The sequence below is a fragment of the Pseudochaenichthys georgianus genome, chromosome 14 (genome assembly GCF_902827115.2).
Source record: "Pseudochaenichthys georgianus chromosome 14, fPseGeo1.2, whole genome shotgun sequence".
Classification (NCBI taxonomy): Eukaryota; Metazoa; Chordata; class Actinopteri; order Perciformes; family Channichthyidae; genus Pseudochaenichthys; species Pseudochaenichthys georgianus.
Genome location: NC_047516.1, coordinates 18311722 through 18330442, shown reverse-complemented (window position 1 = coordinate 18330442; position 18721 = coordinate 18311722). Strand labels below are relative to the sequence as shown.

Here is an 18721-nt window from a genome sequence, read left to right as displayed (position 1 = left end):
AGATGTGGAGGCGTGGCCTTCGACTGAAATACACATTTCGATCGCTTCTTCTGTCGTTTACATAAATCTTTTGGTATATTTGGCTGGATAGGAACACTTTGATGCACATTCAGTACCAGTGTGTGAGGTTGTGGTTACGATGGCGATATCCGGACGCGAACAGCGAGGACTACAAAAAGAAAAACGAGTTGACATGGGCATGTCTGTTCAAAACATTGCGAGCTCCAATAAATCATTTAAACCAGCTATTGTTGGCAGACTTATTACTGAATATCGTTCTTAATGTGATACCAAGTCCATCTGAGACCTGTGTACACCTTCAGACAGCCTCCAAGTGAAGCACACGTTGTTTACTCACAGTTTGAAAGCAGCGTGGAGAAGTCTTCAGCTGTGTTAAGCTGTGATCCGCTCGAATAAATCCTTAAAACCAGCTATTGTTGCCCGAATTATCACTGAATATCGTTCCTAATGTGATACCAAGTCCATCTGAGACGTGTACACCTGCAGACAGCCTCCCAGTGAAGCGTACGTTGTTTACTCAGAGTTTGAAAGCAGCGTGGAGAAGTCTTCAGCTGTGTTAAACTGTGACCCTCTCAGGTAAACTGTGACCCTCTCAGGTAAACTGTGATTCGCCCAGGGAAAATGGGATCCGCCCAGATTAAACTGTGTTACATCTTCTGTGGCTATCTACCAGCGATCATGTTTAATATGAAAGACACACACATATACATCCCTTATAAAAACGGCATTCTGCAGCACTCATCCAGATCACATGTGACTGTTAACTCGTTTTGCAAAGATAGCAGCAGAAATGTCATTGCTGCATGTGCAGGGATATTTAGACTTTAAAATGCTGATGGGTCATTAATCTTGGTCTCGGCAAACAATATTAGGAATCTTCTATTCCAACTACATAATATTCAGTGTCCATCGACATGAAAATAACAAAAAAGTTCATGCTGGACTCAAACCCGAGTCCCAACAGCGAAAGTCACTCCAGCCCTGCACGTTATGAGTGCGCCACAGATCAACACGATACTTCTCAGAGAATCAAAAATAAAATAACAGTGTTCAAAACACTCACGTCAATTACATTACATGACATTGCATTTACCTGACACGTTTATCTAAAGCGACTTACAATAAGTGCACAAGACCAAGAAGATACAAACTTGAAGAAAACTTAATCATAAAGTACATCAGGTTTCATAGAGCCAAAATATTTAAAGTGCTACTCAACTGGCTTTAGATAAGCCATTCCTTTATTAGTATATAAGTGCTTTGTTAATAATTCTAACGTCAATAAATCCTTTACAAACTATTCGTGTTGTCAGTCTTACATTTGTATCACATATCGTTATTAATATGATGTCGATCTGATACCCGTTTATACTTGTATAAACAAGGATATCTGATCTCGGCGGGTCTTAATGAGGCTTGATACAGACCTCAGTCAGTATACTATATTATAATATGTATATTATGGCTTAAAGTGTACATACATTCGCTCACATTATAAATGATGGTCGGGTTGCATTTTCTGGAACTTTTTAACAAGGTTAATCTAAAATATTGTAGTGTGGTGGTTCAATATGTCGTGTTGATCCGTGGCGCACTCATAACGTGCAGGGCTGGAGTGACTTTCGCTGTTGGGACTCGGGTTTGAGTCCAGCATGAACTTTTTTGTTATTTTCATGTCGATGGACACTGAATATTATGTAGTTGGAATAGAAGATTCCTAATATTGTTTGCCGAGACCAAGATTAATGACCCATCAGCATTTTAAAGTCTAAATATCCCTGCACATGTAGCAATGACATTTCTGCTGCTATCTTTGCAAAACGAGTTAACAGTCACATTTGATCTGGATGAGTGCTGCAGAATGCCGTTTTTATAAGGGATGTATATGTGTGTGTCTTTCATATTAAACATGATCGCTGGTAGATAGCCACAGAAGATGTAACACAGTTTAATCTGGGCGGATCCCATTTTCCCTGGGCGAATCACAGTTTACCTGAGAGGGTCACAGTTTACCTGAGAGGGTCACAGTTTAACACAGCTGAAAGCTTCTCCACGCTGCTTTCAAACTCTGAGTAAACAACGTACGCTTCACTGGGAGGCTGTCTGAAGGTGTACACATGTCTCAGATGGACTTGATATCACATTAGGAACGATATTCAGTGATAATTCGGGCAACAATATCTGGTTTTAAGGATTTATTCGAGCGGATCACAGTTTAACACAGCTGAAGACTTCTCCACTCTGCTTTCAAACTGTGAGTAAACAACGTGTGCTTCACTTGGAGGCTGTCTGAAGGTGTACACAGGTCTCAGATGGACTTGGTATCACATTAAGAACGATATTCAGTAATAAGTCTGCCAACAATAGCTGGTTTAAATGATTTATTGGAGCTCGCAATGTTTTGAACAGACATGCCCATGTCAACTCGTTTTTCTTTTTGTAGTCCTCGCTGTTCGCGTCCGGATATCGCCATCGTAACCACAACCTCACACACTGGTACTGAATGTGCATCAAAGTGTTCCTATCCAGCCAAATATACCAAAAGATTTATGTAGACGACAGAAGAAGCGATCGAAATGTGTATTTCAGTCGAAGGCCACGCCCCCACATCTGTCAACCAGTTGATCGGGGAACCAGTTAAACCGGAACACCGGCCAGCAGTAAACTTTAACAGCAGTAAACTTTAACACGTTATTTTTCCACTCAGACAGCTCAATGTTTCCTATAATAGGATTTACTATATCTTATTCACAGTTACTTTTTCCTTATCTTTATCCTTCAGAAACGGAGCAACATACATACACCTGGTAGTTATCACAACACTACTCGTGTGCCGCATGTAGATCCCTACATCCGGTACGGTGTCTGCAGAAGGACCAAAGAGACCAAATGCGAATACTCTACAACCCTGTTTGTGCTTAAAAGAGCCACCCAAAAACTGCGAAGAGTTCCTGTTTGTTTATGTGGCCTTCAAAATAAAAGCAATCCAAGGTCTGCTGTGATGCTGCTGTGTCTTTGCAAAAAAGAGCAACCTTTATCACTGGGGTTCTTATTAAAATGTGCGTGTTAATGGTAATAAATAGCTTTTACAGGAAAGGTTTTTTTCTTCTTATAAACTCTATGTGCTAATGTGTCTTTCTCTGTTCAGTGCTTAAGCTTTTATTATGAAAGACACCCAGCGGAAGTAGGGTTTATCTACGTTGCCATGACACACTGTCTGATGTCTCCCGGGACGATATAACCACAACGTCTACTTGAGTCTAAAAAGGTAAGATGCGCGAACCAAACTTACTTCTAATTTATAATGATCTATCAATACAAACAGCAGCTTTGTTTCTTGTGTTTCACTGAAATATTGCCATACTGTGTTCGGGCTCCTGTTAGCTTAATGCTATTGTTGAACTTTTACAGCACTTCCCAGTAACTACATCCATCTGCATTCGTTATCTAGCTATGGTAACCCGGAACACAGCTCATCTGCATATCCTGTTCTCTAAACACATTTGAGCTTTTAATGTTATTAAAACATGGACCGTAATCAGGAGGAATGGGAGTTGTCATGTAAAAGGCAACGCTAGTGTCATGCAGTTTTACATGATATATGAGCAGATATAGATAATGTGGTGTGCTTCTCAGAGCTCGCCGACGTTAGCTTGTTACTGTCCATCCCCCAAATCCGGGTAAAAAACACAATTTACTAAATATCTAAGCTTTACTCTTTAATACGTTTTTCTACAGGCCATAATTCAGAATGGACACTAAAATTATCTACTTGTTTTTGTGTACATAATCACTGTTCTGTTTAATAACCTGGGGGGCGTTGCCTTGATATCAACTTGTATAACATTTGTATTAGTTTTAGAGTTGAATCAATGTTCAGCAATTTAAATGTGGTTGTCTAACGCGGTAGCTTTTATAGTGCCACGTGAGATGATACAAATTGTGCAGGAAATGTTTTATTTGAATCAATGATTCATCGAGCAGTCAATGAACAGATTATTAATAATTACAATAGTTATATTTGTGATAGATTCTTTGGGACAGATGAGGAGAAAGGTGTGGCTCTGTGATGTGGTACTGAATTTTATCAAGGAACACAGGTGTTAAGTTACATGGTCTAAAATTACCAATCAGGAAGTGTGTAACATAATAAATAGCCCTGAAAGAGTAAGGAGAATAATAATAATCTGGTATATCAATTTATTTTCTAGGATTAACATCTACCCAGGTGTTTTGTTGTATTTTTTAAAAGTAGTAGATATTTATGAAAGCTTTAGCGCAAGTTCAATAAGGAAGACCTAACACGAGTCACACGTCACTCTATTGCTCCCTTCCCCCGAGGGTGTCACCCCTCAGCAGCCAATTGCTGCACAGGCTAAATTCCTTAAATACATGCTCCTCCCTGTCAGTTGTCATTTCAGGTGACTACACGCCGTGGTAGTACTACAATACTCCTCCTCATGAGAAAAACCGTAAGAAACAATTAGCTCAAGATGTCCAACTCGGATAATTCGGAACTAGGGCTGCAACAAACGACTAATTTGATAATCGATTAATCTATCGATTAATGAAACGATTAATCGACTATTCGGACTATTATGCCTTGCACAATTTCTCAAACGCTCTTATTTAGCCATCAACTTTTAGATTTAGCTTGAGGTTGTTTTAGGCATGTGGAAACTAACAATAAAGACAATAAAGAATAATACTTGATTAAAAAATACATATTATTAAATTAACTAAACAAATTGTTTACAAAATGAATATTGCTTTTCATTTAAATTAAATAAACAATATTTCACATCAAAAGAAACAACAGTGTTTTAGCAAATAATAAATAATGTGATAACAGAACTGTAAACAGAATAGCTGAAACTTTAACAAACTAACTAATTCAGTTTCCTCTAATCATTAACCTATGTTTGTATAATGGAGTTAACTCGGTGTGTTGCTGCTAGCATACATAACACCTGACGTGAAAACGTTACTCGTGGACGGGGCTACAGAGCTGCTAGAAAGACAGTCGAACCCGGTGCATTTCTCCGTCTGGATGTGGAGCACTTTTGCTAAATGTTTAGACAAATTGCTCGTGTTACCGCCCTTACATGCTAAACTCTTATTGCACTTTTGGCAACGAGCATCGAGATGGGTAAAGTTTAACAACACCTCAGAGCGGCGTTCTCTCCGCCATCTCCGCACGCAGTGTGTTGCTGCATGTAGCAGCCGCGTGTGTGTAAACTGCCCCGCCCCCTCCCACACAGACCAGGGAGAGAGATCTCGTCTGATCGAAAATGCATCATAGATGCATTTGTTTGTCTTTTTACATATTATAAACGAGCTGGCCACACTAAGACTGCGATATAATGTTTTTGTATCAATAATACATGACATATATTTTTTAAATGTCTCCAGTACCAATAACGTTGTAGCTTAACGGCGCGTAAAACGCACGTGATGACGTCACCAACGAATCGACGACTGAATTAGTTGGCAACTAATTTGGTAATCGATTTTAATCGATTAAGTCGATTAGTTGTTGCACCCCTATTCGGAACACGAACCTTCTCTGGAAGTCTCCGATCCCGGTTCGGCTCCCCACAGCGGCTTACCAACAGAGGCAGACTTCCTCATCGCCCGGCTCCTGCAGCAGGGCATTCCCACAGCCCCAGGCCTCACTCTCTCTCAACTCCGAGAGCTCTCGGACCAGGTCTCCACCGTAGCTCCCCAATCCGGGGCAGCAGCTCCAGTCAGCTCCCCAGAGAACTGGGCGAGGACGCGGCCGCAGCCGCGCAGGTAAAAAAGGGCAGGAAGTCGAGCCCTCCAGGATCCCGTCCACCTCCAAAATCCACCCCTTCCCAGGCTCGCCAGTCCGGGAGTGTCACTAACACACCCCTCATGGAGAGTAGCGTGGCCGGCTCCCTGCAATCCCTGGCTAGCTCCATGATAGCTATCGATGCTCGCCTCCAGGCCCTGGAAGACTCCGTCACAGGAGCTTCGACTTCCGTTGCACTCAGGTACTAGTGTTAACGAAAATGTTTGCACTCACCCTTACACAGGGTTGGGTTGTAACGGAATACATGTAACGGCGTTACGTAATCAGAATACAAAAAATTAAGTATATTCAGCTGGCGTTACATTTGAAAAACGAGTAATCTGAGTACAGTTACTTTCGTAAACCTGAAGTGAATACTTATTGGAATTATTGGTGGAAAAGTTTCCTCACAAAATGTAATATTCATTACCGGCAGAACTGTGTGCACACTGCACAGCGCTGCAGCGTGTCTGTGAGCGAGAGATGCAGCGTGTCTGTGAGGCCCCGCCCCCGCACGCAGATGAGAGAGAGAGAGAGAGAGAGAGTTCTCTTTCAAAATATATTGAAAGGTAGAAACGGAGATGGTTAGATAAAACGTGGAAGATAACGTTTATGTAGCATTTATTTATTGTCAAGATCGGGATCAAATCAATCTGAACGGACTGCTGCTGCTGAAAGCATGGGGCAAGTGACTGGGAAAAGTTTTAAAAGTTATTACATCGTTTCAGATAATAAATAATAATGATAATTCATTCTATTTAGGGGTGCCTTTCAAAGCACCCAAGGACACCTTACAATGCATAACATATTCCAAGGAAAGGTTTTAAGACAGTACAAAGAATGCAGTCTGGGTGAGTTTGTATGTGTGGTGCAGATGAGAGAGCTGTCCAGAATGACACTAAGAGGTTGTGTTGTGCTCTTGATAAGCCATTAAAACAGTAAAATACGTGTCTCCCGTTCACCAAAACATACCCATCTGTTATGGAAAAGAAAGTATTCCAAAGAAAAGAAGAAGAAGAAGAAGAAGAGCGTCCAGTTTCTGTCTGGGCTGCATTTAAATCCGCACCCCTCTGCGTTGATTGTGCGTGACGTGTAGAAACAGCTGGAGAAACCAGTTCTCAGCTGACAAAGCAGTTAAATAGCAGTCTCAAAAACTAGTTAATTCAGTGTACTCCTTTGACCTGGCTGCTACACCTCCTTGGACGCAGAAACCGCTGTAAGTAATAATCTTGTTTAATTAGACTTCTCTATTTCAGTTATTCTACTCTGTATAATTGTTCTGTAGTTGTTGTAGCTAAAAGGGCACTTTTGAGAGAATTTAAATCTCAGATCTGTCCACGTGAAACTGTCACTGCGTCCAGTTTCTGTCTGGGCTGCATTTAAATCCGCACCCCTCTGCGTTGTCGCCCATCAGCTGTAGAGAGTTAATTAACTAGAGGGGCGTGGCACCTTAGCTGTGAGAACTCAGCAATCAGGCGTCCATTTAGGCAGCTGTTTCTTGAGCGTCAGACAGCCGAAGACTGCCAAAGACATTGGAGTCCTGCGGGAGTCACGAGGGTGGCAAATAGGAGGCAAATCCTACTCTAATTTGAGCTAAGTATCACTGGTGTCTTATTCTTATTTTTCTTTTGTTTAGCTTTCTAGCCCCTCATGCTATAATCATGTGTATTTTCTCCATTCCTGTTCATGTGTCTTCTCGCAATTATCACTGGCCCCGTGTAGCTCCTAATCGCTATAACCGGCCCGCTCTCGTCTATCCCACGTGCTCCACTGAGATCCAGCACCTAGTTTCAGGCGGCCTGTGGAACTGCCAGTCAGCTGTTCCTAAGGCTGACTTCATCTCTGGCTACGCCTCCCTGCAGTCTCTGGATTTCCTTGCTCTCACTGAGACGTGGATTACTCCATCCAACACATCCACCCCAGCAGCTCTCTCCACAGCATATTCCTTCTCCCATACACCCAGACCCACTGGCAGAGGAGGTGGCACTGGTCTCCTGCTCTCTCCCAAATGGAGCTTTTCCCTCTTCAAGCTACCTAACTTCACTCCTTCCACCTTTGAATTCCATGCCGTCACTGTGACCCATCCTATACAACTGACCATTGTTGTTCTCTACCGTCCACCAGGAGCCTTGGGGGACTTCTTGGATGAATTAGATCATCTCCTCTCACACATCCCTGAAACTGGCCCTCCCGCTGTACTTCTCGGAGACTTCAACCTCCAGACGGGGAAGATAGACGAACTAACATCTCTGTTAACCACCTTTGCTTTCTCACTGTCTCCGTCCCCACCGACTCATAAAGCTGGCAATGTCCTTGATCTCATATTCTCAAGGAACTGCACTACTTCTAACCTCTCTGTAAACCCGCTCCACACCTCCGATCACTTCTTCATTTCATTCTCTTTACCCCTTTCCAAACATAACAAACTAATATCTTCTCATCCTGCACTTGTCCGCCGTAACCTCCGTTCCCTCTCCCCCTCTACCTTTGCCTCCTCGGTGCTCTCAGCCCTCCCTTCCTCTGACTCGTTCCAACTCCTGCCTCCAAACTCTGCTGCAGAAACTCTCCTCTCTACTCTCTCATCCTCTCTGGACTCTCTCTGTCCTCTCACATCTCGGCAGGCTCGTCAGTCCCCTCCTGCTCCCTGGCTAAATGACGCACTGCGTGCTAATAGAACCGTCCTTAGGGCAGCAGAGCGGAAATGGTGGAAATCCAAACACCGTGACGACCTCCTAACCTATCAGGCTCTCCTCTCCTCTTTCTCTGCTTCCATCTCTCAGACAAAAAGCACTTTCTTTCAAGATAAGATCCAATCTTCCTATTCCAATCCTAAAAAACTATTTTCCATCTTCTCCACCCTCTTGGACCCCCCCAAAGCCCCTTCCCCCTCCTCCCTTCTGTCAAGCGACTTTGTTAACCACTTTGAAAAAAAGGTTTACGACATTCGCTCTTCTTTTTCCTGACTCACCCCTACTCACCGCCGGATCACCTGAGCCACCTTCAACCGGCACACTAACCTCCTTTTCCCCTCTCTCTCCAAGTGAGGTTCTTACCCTCATTACCACTGCCCGCCCCACCACCTGTCCTCTGGACCCTATCCCTTCAAACCTCCTTCAGACTATCGCTCCTGATATTCTACCGTTTCTCACCCATTCCATCAACACTTCTCTAACTTCTGGTCACTTTCCAAACAGTCTCAAGGAGGCGAGAGTAAACCCTCTCCTGAAGAAACCCACTCTCAACCCGTCTGATGTTATAAACTACAGGCCTGTCTCTCTCCTCCCGTTCCTGTCTAAAACACTTGAACGCGCTGTCTTTAAACAACTCTCCTGTTATCTCCATCAGAACAACCTTCTGGATCCGCACCAGTCTGGTTTCAAGGCAGGTCACTCCACAGAAACTGCTCTCATTGCTGTCACTGAGGAACTGCACACTGCTAAAGCAGCCTCCCTCTCCTCTGTCCTCATCCTGTTGGACCTGTCTGCTGCATTCGACATGGTGAATCATCAGATCCTCCTTCGCACTCTCCAAGAACTTGGAGTTTCAGGCTCTGCACTTTCCCTCCTCACCTCATACCTCAAAGACCGCACCTACAGGGTTACTTGGAGAGGGTCTGAGTCCGACCCTTGTCAATTAACTACAGGGGTCCCTCAGGGCTCTGTTCTTGGTCCTCTCCTCTTCTCCCTGTACACAAACTCGCTCGGATCTGTCATTAGCCCGCATGGTTTTTCATACCACTGCTACGCTGACGACACCCAATTAATTCTGTCCTTTCCCCGCTCAGAGACCCAGGTCGTCGCACGCATCTCTGCTTGTTTAGCTGACATCTCTCAGTGGATGTCCGCTCATCATCTCAAGCTCAACCTTGACAAAACTGAAGTGCTTTTCCTTCCGGGAAAAGATTGTCCCTCTCTTGACCTAACTATCAACATCGGCCCCTCTGTTGTTTCCCCGACTCAGACTGCAAGGAATCTGGGTGTTATCCTAGATAACAACCTGTCGTTTACTGCAAACATCGCTGCTACAACCCGCTGCTGCAGATACACGCTTTTCAACATCAGGAAGATACGCCCACAGCTGACCCAGAAATCGACGCAGGTTCTGGTCCAGGCTCTCGTCACCTCACGCCTAGACTACTGCAACTCCCTCCTGGCTGGTCTACCTGCATGTGCCATCCGACCTCTGCAGCTCATCCAGAATGCAGCGGCTCGTCTGGTCTTCAACCTTCCAAAATTTTCCCACACCACGCCGCTCCTCCGCTCCCTCCACTGGCTTCCGGTAACTGCTAGAATCCACTTCAAGACACTGGTACTTGCGTACCATGCTGCGAATGGATCTGGCCCTTCCTACATCCAGGACATGGTTAAACCGTACACCCCAGCGCGTGCACTACGCTCTGCATCAACCAAACGACTCGCTGCACCCTCGCTGCGAGGGGGACCCAAGTTCCCATCAGCAAAAACACGTGGGTTTGCTATCCTGGCTCCAAAATGGTGGAATGAGCTCCCCATTGAAATTAGGACCGCAGAAAGCTTACACACCTTCCGGCGCAGACTGAAAACTCATCTCTTTCGACTCCACTTCGAGCGATAGAATGACTAAGAAAGAACTGCTAACAGAGCACTTATATACTAATAAAGGACTGGCTTAGCCAGTTGAGCAGCACTTGAAACGATTGGCTCTTTGAAACCTGATGTTCTTATATGATTCTGTTTTCCTCAAGGTTGTGTCTTCCTGGTCGAATGTACTTATTGTAAGTCGCTTTGGATAAAAGCGTCAGCTAAATGCAATGTAATGTAATGTAATGTCAGGTGTGGACTGGGGGTCCCCGTAGACTTCGGTCTCGTGGACTGCTGGTCTCCTCCAGGACAAAGCTAAACTTCCTTCTTCAGACCGGTCCCACCTACTCATCACCACCACCAGTGTCTAGACCCCGGGGATTTCATCGGAGCGGTTCTTTCCCTCCTGAATGATTATCCTGCAAACCGGGGCCTAATCGCCAAACACCATTCCATTCTCCTGTTGTATTATCATGGCAATCATTTCATTCATATGACGTGTAAACAATAAATATGCATTCCTTACATCACGTCTCTCCGGTTTGAACTTTTAAACTTGAACCTGCCCTGTCTGCATGTAGTTTTGTATACATGTATCAGAGTATTATTCTTAACACATTTCCTTTCTATATCATTCTACAGTTGTCAAGTTCTTGGCCTCACACCCTGAAAGTGGAGTTTGAGGATCTTCATCAATAAGTGCTGCTTACTCCACAGTGATCATAAAGTTGATTCACTAGTAGTTCTGAATGTTTCATTGCCATGGGATGACTGGATAGGGAAACTCTGTTTGGTGAAATGTCCTGAACTAAATCTAACAGCAGCTACAGTTGCCTCTTTCACTGTCCTCACGTCAGATCAGTCACACAGCAATGGGCTTCTGTTCGCCTGTGTGCAAGGTTTATAGGAGGGGGAAATATATTTTGCTCTTCCTCATCTCGCTGTCCATGCTGGCATGGATTGCAAATTTGTCCGGTGAAACAATAAAGGATGCTCCGGTTTCATTTGCCACACCGCAAGCTCTTGTCAAAGGAGACAGTCTGAGGGAGAAACTGAATGCTTTGACAGCAACCCCCGATCGCTTGATCACTCCAGCACCAAAAGAAGAATGCCCTCAGGAGTCTCCACTGCTACGTAAGTGCAGGTTAAATACGGCAGCTTGGTAGTATTTATTCAGCTTGGCTTCTCATTAGTAATCTTAATCTACCTGTCAGTGGTGTGCGCTTGATAAGTAGAAATGGTTTGTTCAGAATACCTTTTATTAGTCCCACAGGAGTAATGTCCATTGTTACAGCTGAAAAGAGCCAAAGACAGCTTAATGTTACCTAAGCATGCACACACAAAAAGTACTAAAGATAAAACAAAAAATAAATTATAATTTTTTAAAAAGGGACACATTTTACAAAAATAATTTAAAAAAGTTACACATTTTACAAAAATAATTTAAAAGTGACACATTTTACAAAAATACACACCCTGTAACAATTCTTATGATTTAGCAGCCAGGTATATATTGCACATTCTGTATGATATAACATTTTTAAGGTCTCCACCTTTACCAAACATGACATTAGGAAACTGTTGACTACAACTGAGTGTTTAATTCCCCTTTTTTTTAATGTCTTTCTATAAACTTTTCCTCCCCCACTTCTTATCAACGGTATTATACTGAAACACGTGTTAATTGCATTTGCTACATGTTGCCTGTCCTGTATTGGTTCGAAAAGGAAGCATTAAAATCAGTCACGTGTAACAGAATGAATCTGCTAACTTCCACAGAGGGAGCTTTGAAGCTGTCCTTTGAATCCTCTCTGAAACTGAAGGACGTGGAGAGCGATAACAAAGCAGTGATTGAAGGCGAGTTCGAGCCCTCGGACTGTACAGCGAGGCAGAGCGTGGCGATCCTCATCCCTCATCGCGGCAGAGAGAAACACCTCCTCTACCTCCTGCACCACCTGCACCCCTTTCTGCAGAGGCAGCAGCTACACTACGCCATTTACATCATCCAACAGGTATACACACGCCACATACCAACATGTGTCTTTAGAAAATAACTATTTGTTAGGGTTCACTGTTGAAGTATTAATATATCAATACCTCCGTGAGTCCCTCACCCTGTTCCAGTCCAGCCTCAAAACCCACCTCTTCAACTCTGTATCCATAAGCCCCCCCCCCCCTCTCAACCAACTTCCTCCCGACTGCTTTTCTGTTTTGTTTTGTTTCTTTTTGGCTTTGTTTTTGTTTTGTTTGTCTACCTTCCCTCCCAAATGTAAAGCGTCTTTGGGTTCAAGAAAAGCGATATAGCAATAAAATGTATTATTATTATTAATATAATTATTTTGTTGAAGTAGTTGTAATTCAAGCGTCTGTCACCTTATTACTTTCGCTTGATTTCTTCTGGATTTCTCAACCAAAAAAGTTAGAATTGGCTTCATTTAAATCAGCTCATTCTTTGAACACTGTTTTTGTGACTCCCAATGATGTAGTGTAAGTCATAAGTGAATCAAATGTGATGCGACTGCACCAATAATAAATCTACTTCAGAGATAAATATTAGGTGTGACTTTGATGTTTGACTACATTTCATCATATTCATTCAAAAGACAAAATGCCACGAGGTGAACATAAAACAAAAGGCACGTTCAATGTTTTTCTCTAAATAATTGAAATCCATTTCCAGCAGTTTCTTTCCCAGTGTGTCGCTTTGGGAGACATACATCTTGCAACATTTGCGGACAAAAGCGCAGCTGTGGAAACAAAGAAACTAGTGAGGATAAACATTTCACCTGCCAACGGCAAATCCACCGCAGCCAAATTATGTTCTAAGTACTTCAAGAAGGAAGTATCATTTTCAGTAACTAGAGGCAGGAGATTATACAAATGTGTTAGAGCAGCGGTGTCCAAACTACGGCCCCCATTTTGAATCGGCCCTCAGCAAATTCAAAAAGTATAATGGAATATGCACAAATGAAACTTGTGCTTGTCTTATATTGTACTTCTTAACTATAAATGTAAAAATGTATTGCACAGTAGTATTCATGTGTTAATAAGACCACTTTTCAATTAAAGTTGGAAACATTTTCTAACATATCTAAGTTGATAAGAAAAAAGCCCAATGACTTATTTACATAACAAGCTTGAAATACACCCTTCCTATTTCTGAGGCTTCTGTTTTAAGGGATGAGCTGCTCACAAGCATCCTTTACCTACATTTGATTGATTTTGCTAACGTATAACTTAACTTATGAGGCAGTATACCTCACCTCTAGTGAGTGGTGAGTTCATATATTTTTCTGTATGTGGTGAAAAAGGTTTGGACACCCCTGTGTTAGAGACATGCAAATCAAAAGTGTGTCAACACTGCTTAAATGATTAACTATGGACTGTACTTATATATCGCTTTATCCAGTCTTTACGACCCCTCAAAGCGCTTTACATACTACATGTCATTCATACAGAGCAGTGTACCTTACTCTAGGACCTAACATTCACACACCGTTGGCCATCGGGAGCAACTCAGGGTTAAGTATCTTGCCCAAGGATACATCGACATGTTGACTGCATGGGCTGGGATCGAACTCACAACCTTCTGGTTGAAAGACGACCGCACTCCCTCGCAGCCACAGTCGCCCACAGCTATCTAGTTTAGGCACTATTACATTTTAATTGACAGCCCCATATGTATTCATTACAGACCATTTTCATAATGAAATTAATGATATGTTTTGGTTATATGGTCATCTGGTGCACTACTTAGCCATTTCATGGTGTTCAAATTCACCAGCCAGGCCGCCTATTTCTTTCAATAACAGCCTGAATGTAATGACGCCACTACAACTATACAAGTTATCCATTAACTGGCCTTTAACTAGTATTAAATATGTTCTAAGCTGTGGCTGTTATGTAGAAATTAGATATTATAAAACGTTTCAATTTCAACTATACATGGTTTCTAAAAGGACAGCAGCGGATTGTGATTGATATACTTCTGTCTTCTTTTAAAGGCTGGAGATGTAACTTTTAATCGTGCCAAGTTACTCAATGTCGGGTATTTGGAGGCGCTGAAGGACTACAGTTGGGACTGCTTCATCTTCCATGACGTGGACCTGGTTCCTGAAAACGATCACAATGTATACGTCTGTGACAAGCAACCCAAACACTTGGTGGTGGGCCGGAACGCCACAGGATACAAGTAAGTGCGCCATTAGGAGCAACCTGACCTAATCATAAAAGCTCTGATGTAATCTTAAAACAAAGAACTTTCATTGTTCCTGCTTATTCTTCCACTCCTAGGCTGCGTTACAAAGGCTACTTTGGAGGAGTCACAGCTATGAACAAAGAGCAGTTTTTCCAAGTGAATGGATTCTCAAACAATTACTGGGGCTGGGGCGGAGAAGATGATGACCTCCGCGTCAGGTGAGACCGAAACAAGTGAAACAGTATTTCTTTTATTTGTCCAACATTAAATAATCGACACTGATCTGACTCTGGTGCAGGGTGGAGCTGCAGAAAATGAAGATTGTGCGCCCCCCCGCTGATATAGCTCGCTACACCATGGTGTTTCACAAACGGGACAGTGGCAACAAAATAAACAAAGACCGGTAAGTCAAGGCAGATAATGTGTTTGACTTGTTGAAATGTTTGTATCTGATGCTGCATCTGTAATATTTATTTTCATTCATCTCCCTAGAATGACATTGTTAGGACATACGCCGCTGGTTTGGAGAAAGGACGGACTTAACAGCTGCACATATAAGACAATGTCCTTGGAGAGGCTCCCTCTATATGTGAATGTTACCGTGGACATTGGTAAGCCTCTGAGTTGAGATTTCAAACAGGAAGCCGCGCTGTGACCAAAAAAAGATATTCAAGTATATATTTGATGTAGTATGTTTAGGCCGCTCAGTGCAGAAAGGCTATATGTGAGTACAAGACTCCACATGTCGCACACAAAATACACATTGTTTTGATAAGTTTACATCATAAAATTAAAGATTATATTATACTGTTTTTCATCAATATATTATAGGTCTCAGATATATACAAAACATTGGCTCCAAACACCAAACAGATCATTACAGCATCCCATAATCCTCTCTGTTTCAAAAGTGCTGATTCTCTGTCTGTTACTTTAGATGACAACAAGGAGCCCCTCCCCTCTGAGAGATATTTGGTTAAAATAAATAACACAAAGGTGCTCTAGGAGGAGATTCAGGTGATAAGGGGGGGAGAAGATGATGACCTCCGCGTCAGGTGAGACAGAGGGGACACATGTTTATGTATAAGAGACATGAAAAAGTGGATTTTGCACAATAGGTTACCTTTAAATTTAACAGGTTTTTTTGCACATGTTTGCATTTCATGCTGCATTATGTGTTTGAATATTGTTACCAGCATGCTTAAAAAAAGTGGCCAAGATGTGGCTGCCCTCTAGCTGCCAAACTGCCATTCAATTATGCGGTTGCCTACATGACAAAAAGTACGGCATAAAACATGCAGATTGTTGGTAACTGAAAATAAATGAACTATGTGTATTTGGTGTGCTTCATTCTGTTTGGCCTTTCTCTGAAGCCCCTACAGATACAGGCGGAGTCACTCATGTTGCCCAATGACGCCCTGTCTCAGGACTATGGGAGGCACAGACTGATTCATTTTGGAGCTCTATATATACTTACTTTTTTTACACCCTGATCAACAAAAATGATTGTCTAATGAAGGAATTTATCTAAATATATATATACTCAAATCATTGATTATAAAACACTACTTACCAAGTGTTAGATCATTGTTTTTGTGAACGCATCTGCGGGGTCCAACCGATGGGACGATGTGAACATATTCAAACAAATATCTGAGGTTTTCATTATCTAATGTTTGCTGTTAATATTACGGCTCTATTTCATAACGTGAGTGATTACATTACTTCGGGTATATAAGGAAAAGGGAAAACTCAAGTACCGCTGAATAGCAATAACAACAGAGGGCTGAGGCCAAGTCATATTCAATTATAATACATTCTTTTGGAAATGACTCATTCATATTGATATTGCTCAGCTATGAGAAGCTTATGAGTGAATTGAATTTTGAAGGCGTTCTAAATGTCAAAAATAAAATGACATTCTTGTTCATATTTTAGGCCGTACACTAAGGCTTGGGATGCCGTGAGCCAACTGGCTTTATTTCCAGAACCTAATAACTCCAAGCCCTCTTTTGATGATCGAAATGTTATCTTGAAAAGCATTGTTTTTGAGCCCTAACGTTCAGATTTATTTGAATGCACATTCTTCAAAGATATATGTTCAGTAAGGCTTTACATGCTTGACTTTTTTGCAGAAATGTAATGGTGGTTGATTCTTATTTATGACCTTGACATGTGAAAATGGTTATTGTAGTATTTTTTGTCCAATCAATACTTGTAATCGATATGTGAAAGAAATCCAGTCTAGCTTACTTATGATCTCATATCAAATACATTCAATTCAATTATTTTGTTAAATGATATTCTGACGGTAGTGTAGCTGCTGGTACGTCACAACTTTAACATGTTTTCTCTTTATTTACCCGTCCATCAAAACCTACGTCCTGTAAGACTGAGCAATATGACTAACTATAGGGACGAATGGTTAGTGTACTCGAGCCAACTGTTGCAACTTCATAATAACTTTGATTCCTAAGTTCACATTCCTGATAAACTGGACATCTTTTCATGAGTCTACAGTATGTTGAAGCCATTTTGAAGCTCATGAATTAGAGTCATGTTATTAGACGACTGTCTGCTCAAATATTGTTAAACTCAATAGGATTTTGTAAATTGATCACAACCAAGAACATTGTGGTGGTATTGTAGCATCAAACATTTCACTGACTTTATTTACAAGTTATATGTATTTTATGAAATTCAAAGAGATGCCATATTAACTCTTTAAGAATGTCATTTGGTCGATTCATTTCAAATGTTTGTATGTTGGTTTGGGATGTCTGTGCTGGGAGAGAGAAAGGGATTATGCATTTGACTTTTTTTAATAGGATTCTTTTCTTTTCTCTTTAATAAATAGTATTTTTCTTATCAATTGTCTTGTTTTTTTGTTTTTAAAAGGCAAGGAAATATAATTGTGGTTTAAATCAGTGTATATATTCCCTCCTATCGACTCGATTATAGGATAAAACTAATCCCCTATGAAACCCCTTGTCATGCTCCCATAGAACATCCAATGTAGTACACTGTGTATTACTGATGGTCAAGTATGATGGTAGTGTATTGCAGTGCTTCTCAAACTCTTTTCAGTCATGTACCCCCTTTGAAACATTTTCTCAGCCAAGTACCCCTGACCGACCCCGAAAATGTTTGATCGAAAAAGCCTATACAAATAAGTCCAATATAGTGATGTTCCCTCAGTGTGTGATTTATTAACTCCTTTACAACAAACTAAGGATATTTTCATTTTATGCATGAAAAAAGAAAACAAATTGAAACTGATTTTTCAAAGGAGTTTTTTAACTGAAGTAATATCTGTTTAACAAACCAATGAACAAAATGATATATTATGCAAAACTATAAAATACAATACACCAATTTGACATGTTTATATGAGGACCCCCTTGGTGGTTCTAGGAATATTTTTATATAAAATTGTGTTTTTTATTTAACTTATTGTACTAAGATTATTTTTGTAATCATGCATGGTATTTTTTTAATTAACTTTTTTTAAATCTCACGTACCCCCTGAAGTACCCCAACGTACACCTTGGGGTCCGCGTACCCCCATTGAGAATCACTGGTGTATTGCATGTAACAGCCTGCAGTACATGGACCTGACCAGTGGAGGTCGTCAAGAGCAAAATTGGAAAAACATTGAGTGAGTTCTCTTGCCTTGTTACTACATACAGAAAGATTGCTTTACTGTGGGGCAATTTGTGCTGCTGTTAGTGCCTAAAACAATCATGGATACAAAATAACAAACTGGGAAATAACACATGGAAAATATATAGTAAAAACAAATGTCAGCTCAATTAACTTTATTTCACTCCAGATGAAACTGTTTTTACCTCAATAAGAAACCAACGAGACTACTTTACATAGGTTTAATTGGATATAATGTAAATGCACATGTGTATATGTAACCAGTTTAAGAAGATTAGGTTGAACGCTACAATGTTGGCTGCCAACATTCCCTTTAAATCCACTTATTCCCTCCATGAATTAGACAAAGGCGTCCATTACAATCATGTGCCAGCGCCATACACGAACTGCACAGCTGAGGGAAGGTAGAATCCCTTTTACTATTGAGTTTTCTCCATATTTCCTCACATACTAGTTCAGTTGTATTCA

The 18721-nt window shown here is 41.5% G+C and overlaps 1 protein-coding gene across 1 annotated transcript; it reads left to right on the top strand.

Annotated features, from left to right (window-relative positions):
- Positions 1 to 3184: 3184 nt before the first annotated feature.
- Positions 3185 to 17462, top strand: b4galt4 (UDP-Gal:betaGlcNAc beta 1,4- galactosyltransferase, polypeptide 4). Its single transcript, XM_034099161.2, has 7 exons — positions 3185 to 3289; positions 11035 to 11526; positions 12172 to 12404; positions 14397 to 14584; positions 14686 to 14808; positions 14889 to 14993; positions 15083 to 17462. Exons 2-7 carry the CDS (start codon positions 11265 to 11267, stop codon positions 15216 to 15218), a joined length of 1047 nt encoding a protein of 348 aa, XP_033955052.1. The 5' UTR covers positions 3185 to 3289; positions 11035 to 11264; the 3' UTR covers positions 15219 to 17462.
- Positions 17463 to 18721: the final 1259 nt, after the last annotated feature.

Excerpts from the sequence above, each read along its gene's own strand:
- b4galt4 (XM_034099161.2), top strand. The coding sequence starts at position 11,265 with ATGGGCTTCTGTTCGCCTGTGTGCAAGGTTTATAGGAGGGGGAAATAT. Across the intron at positions 11,527-12,171 it reads TCAGGAGTCTCCACTGCTAC|AGGGAGCTTTGAAGCTGTCC; the intron begins GTAAGTGCAGGT and ends TAACTTCCACAG. Across the intron at positions 14,585-14,685 it reads CGGAACGCCACAGGATACAA|GCTGCGTTACAAAGGCTACT; the intron begins GTAAGTGCGCCA and ends TTCCACTCCTAG.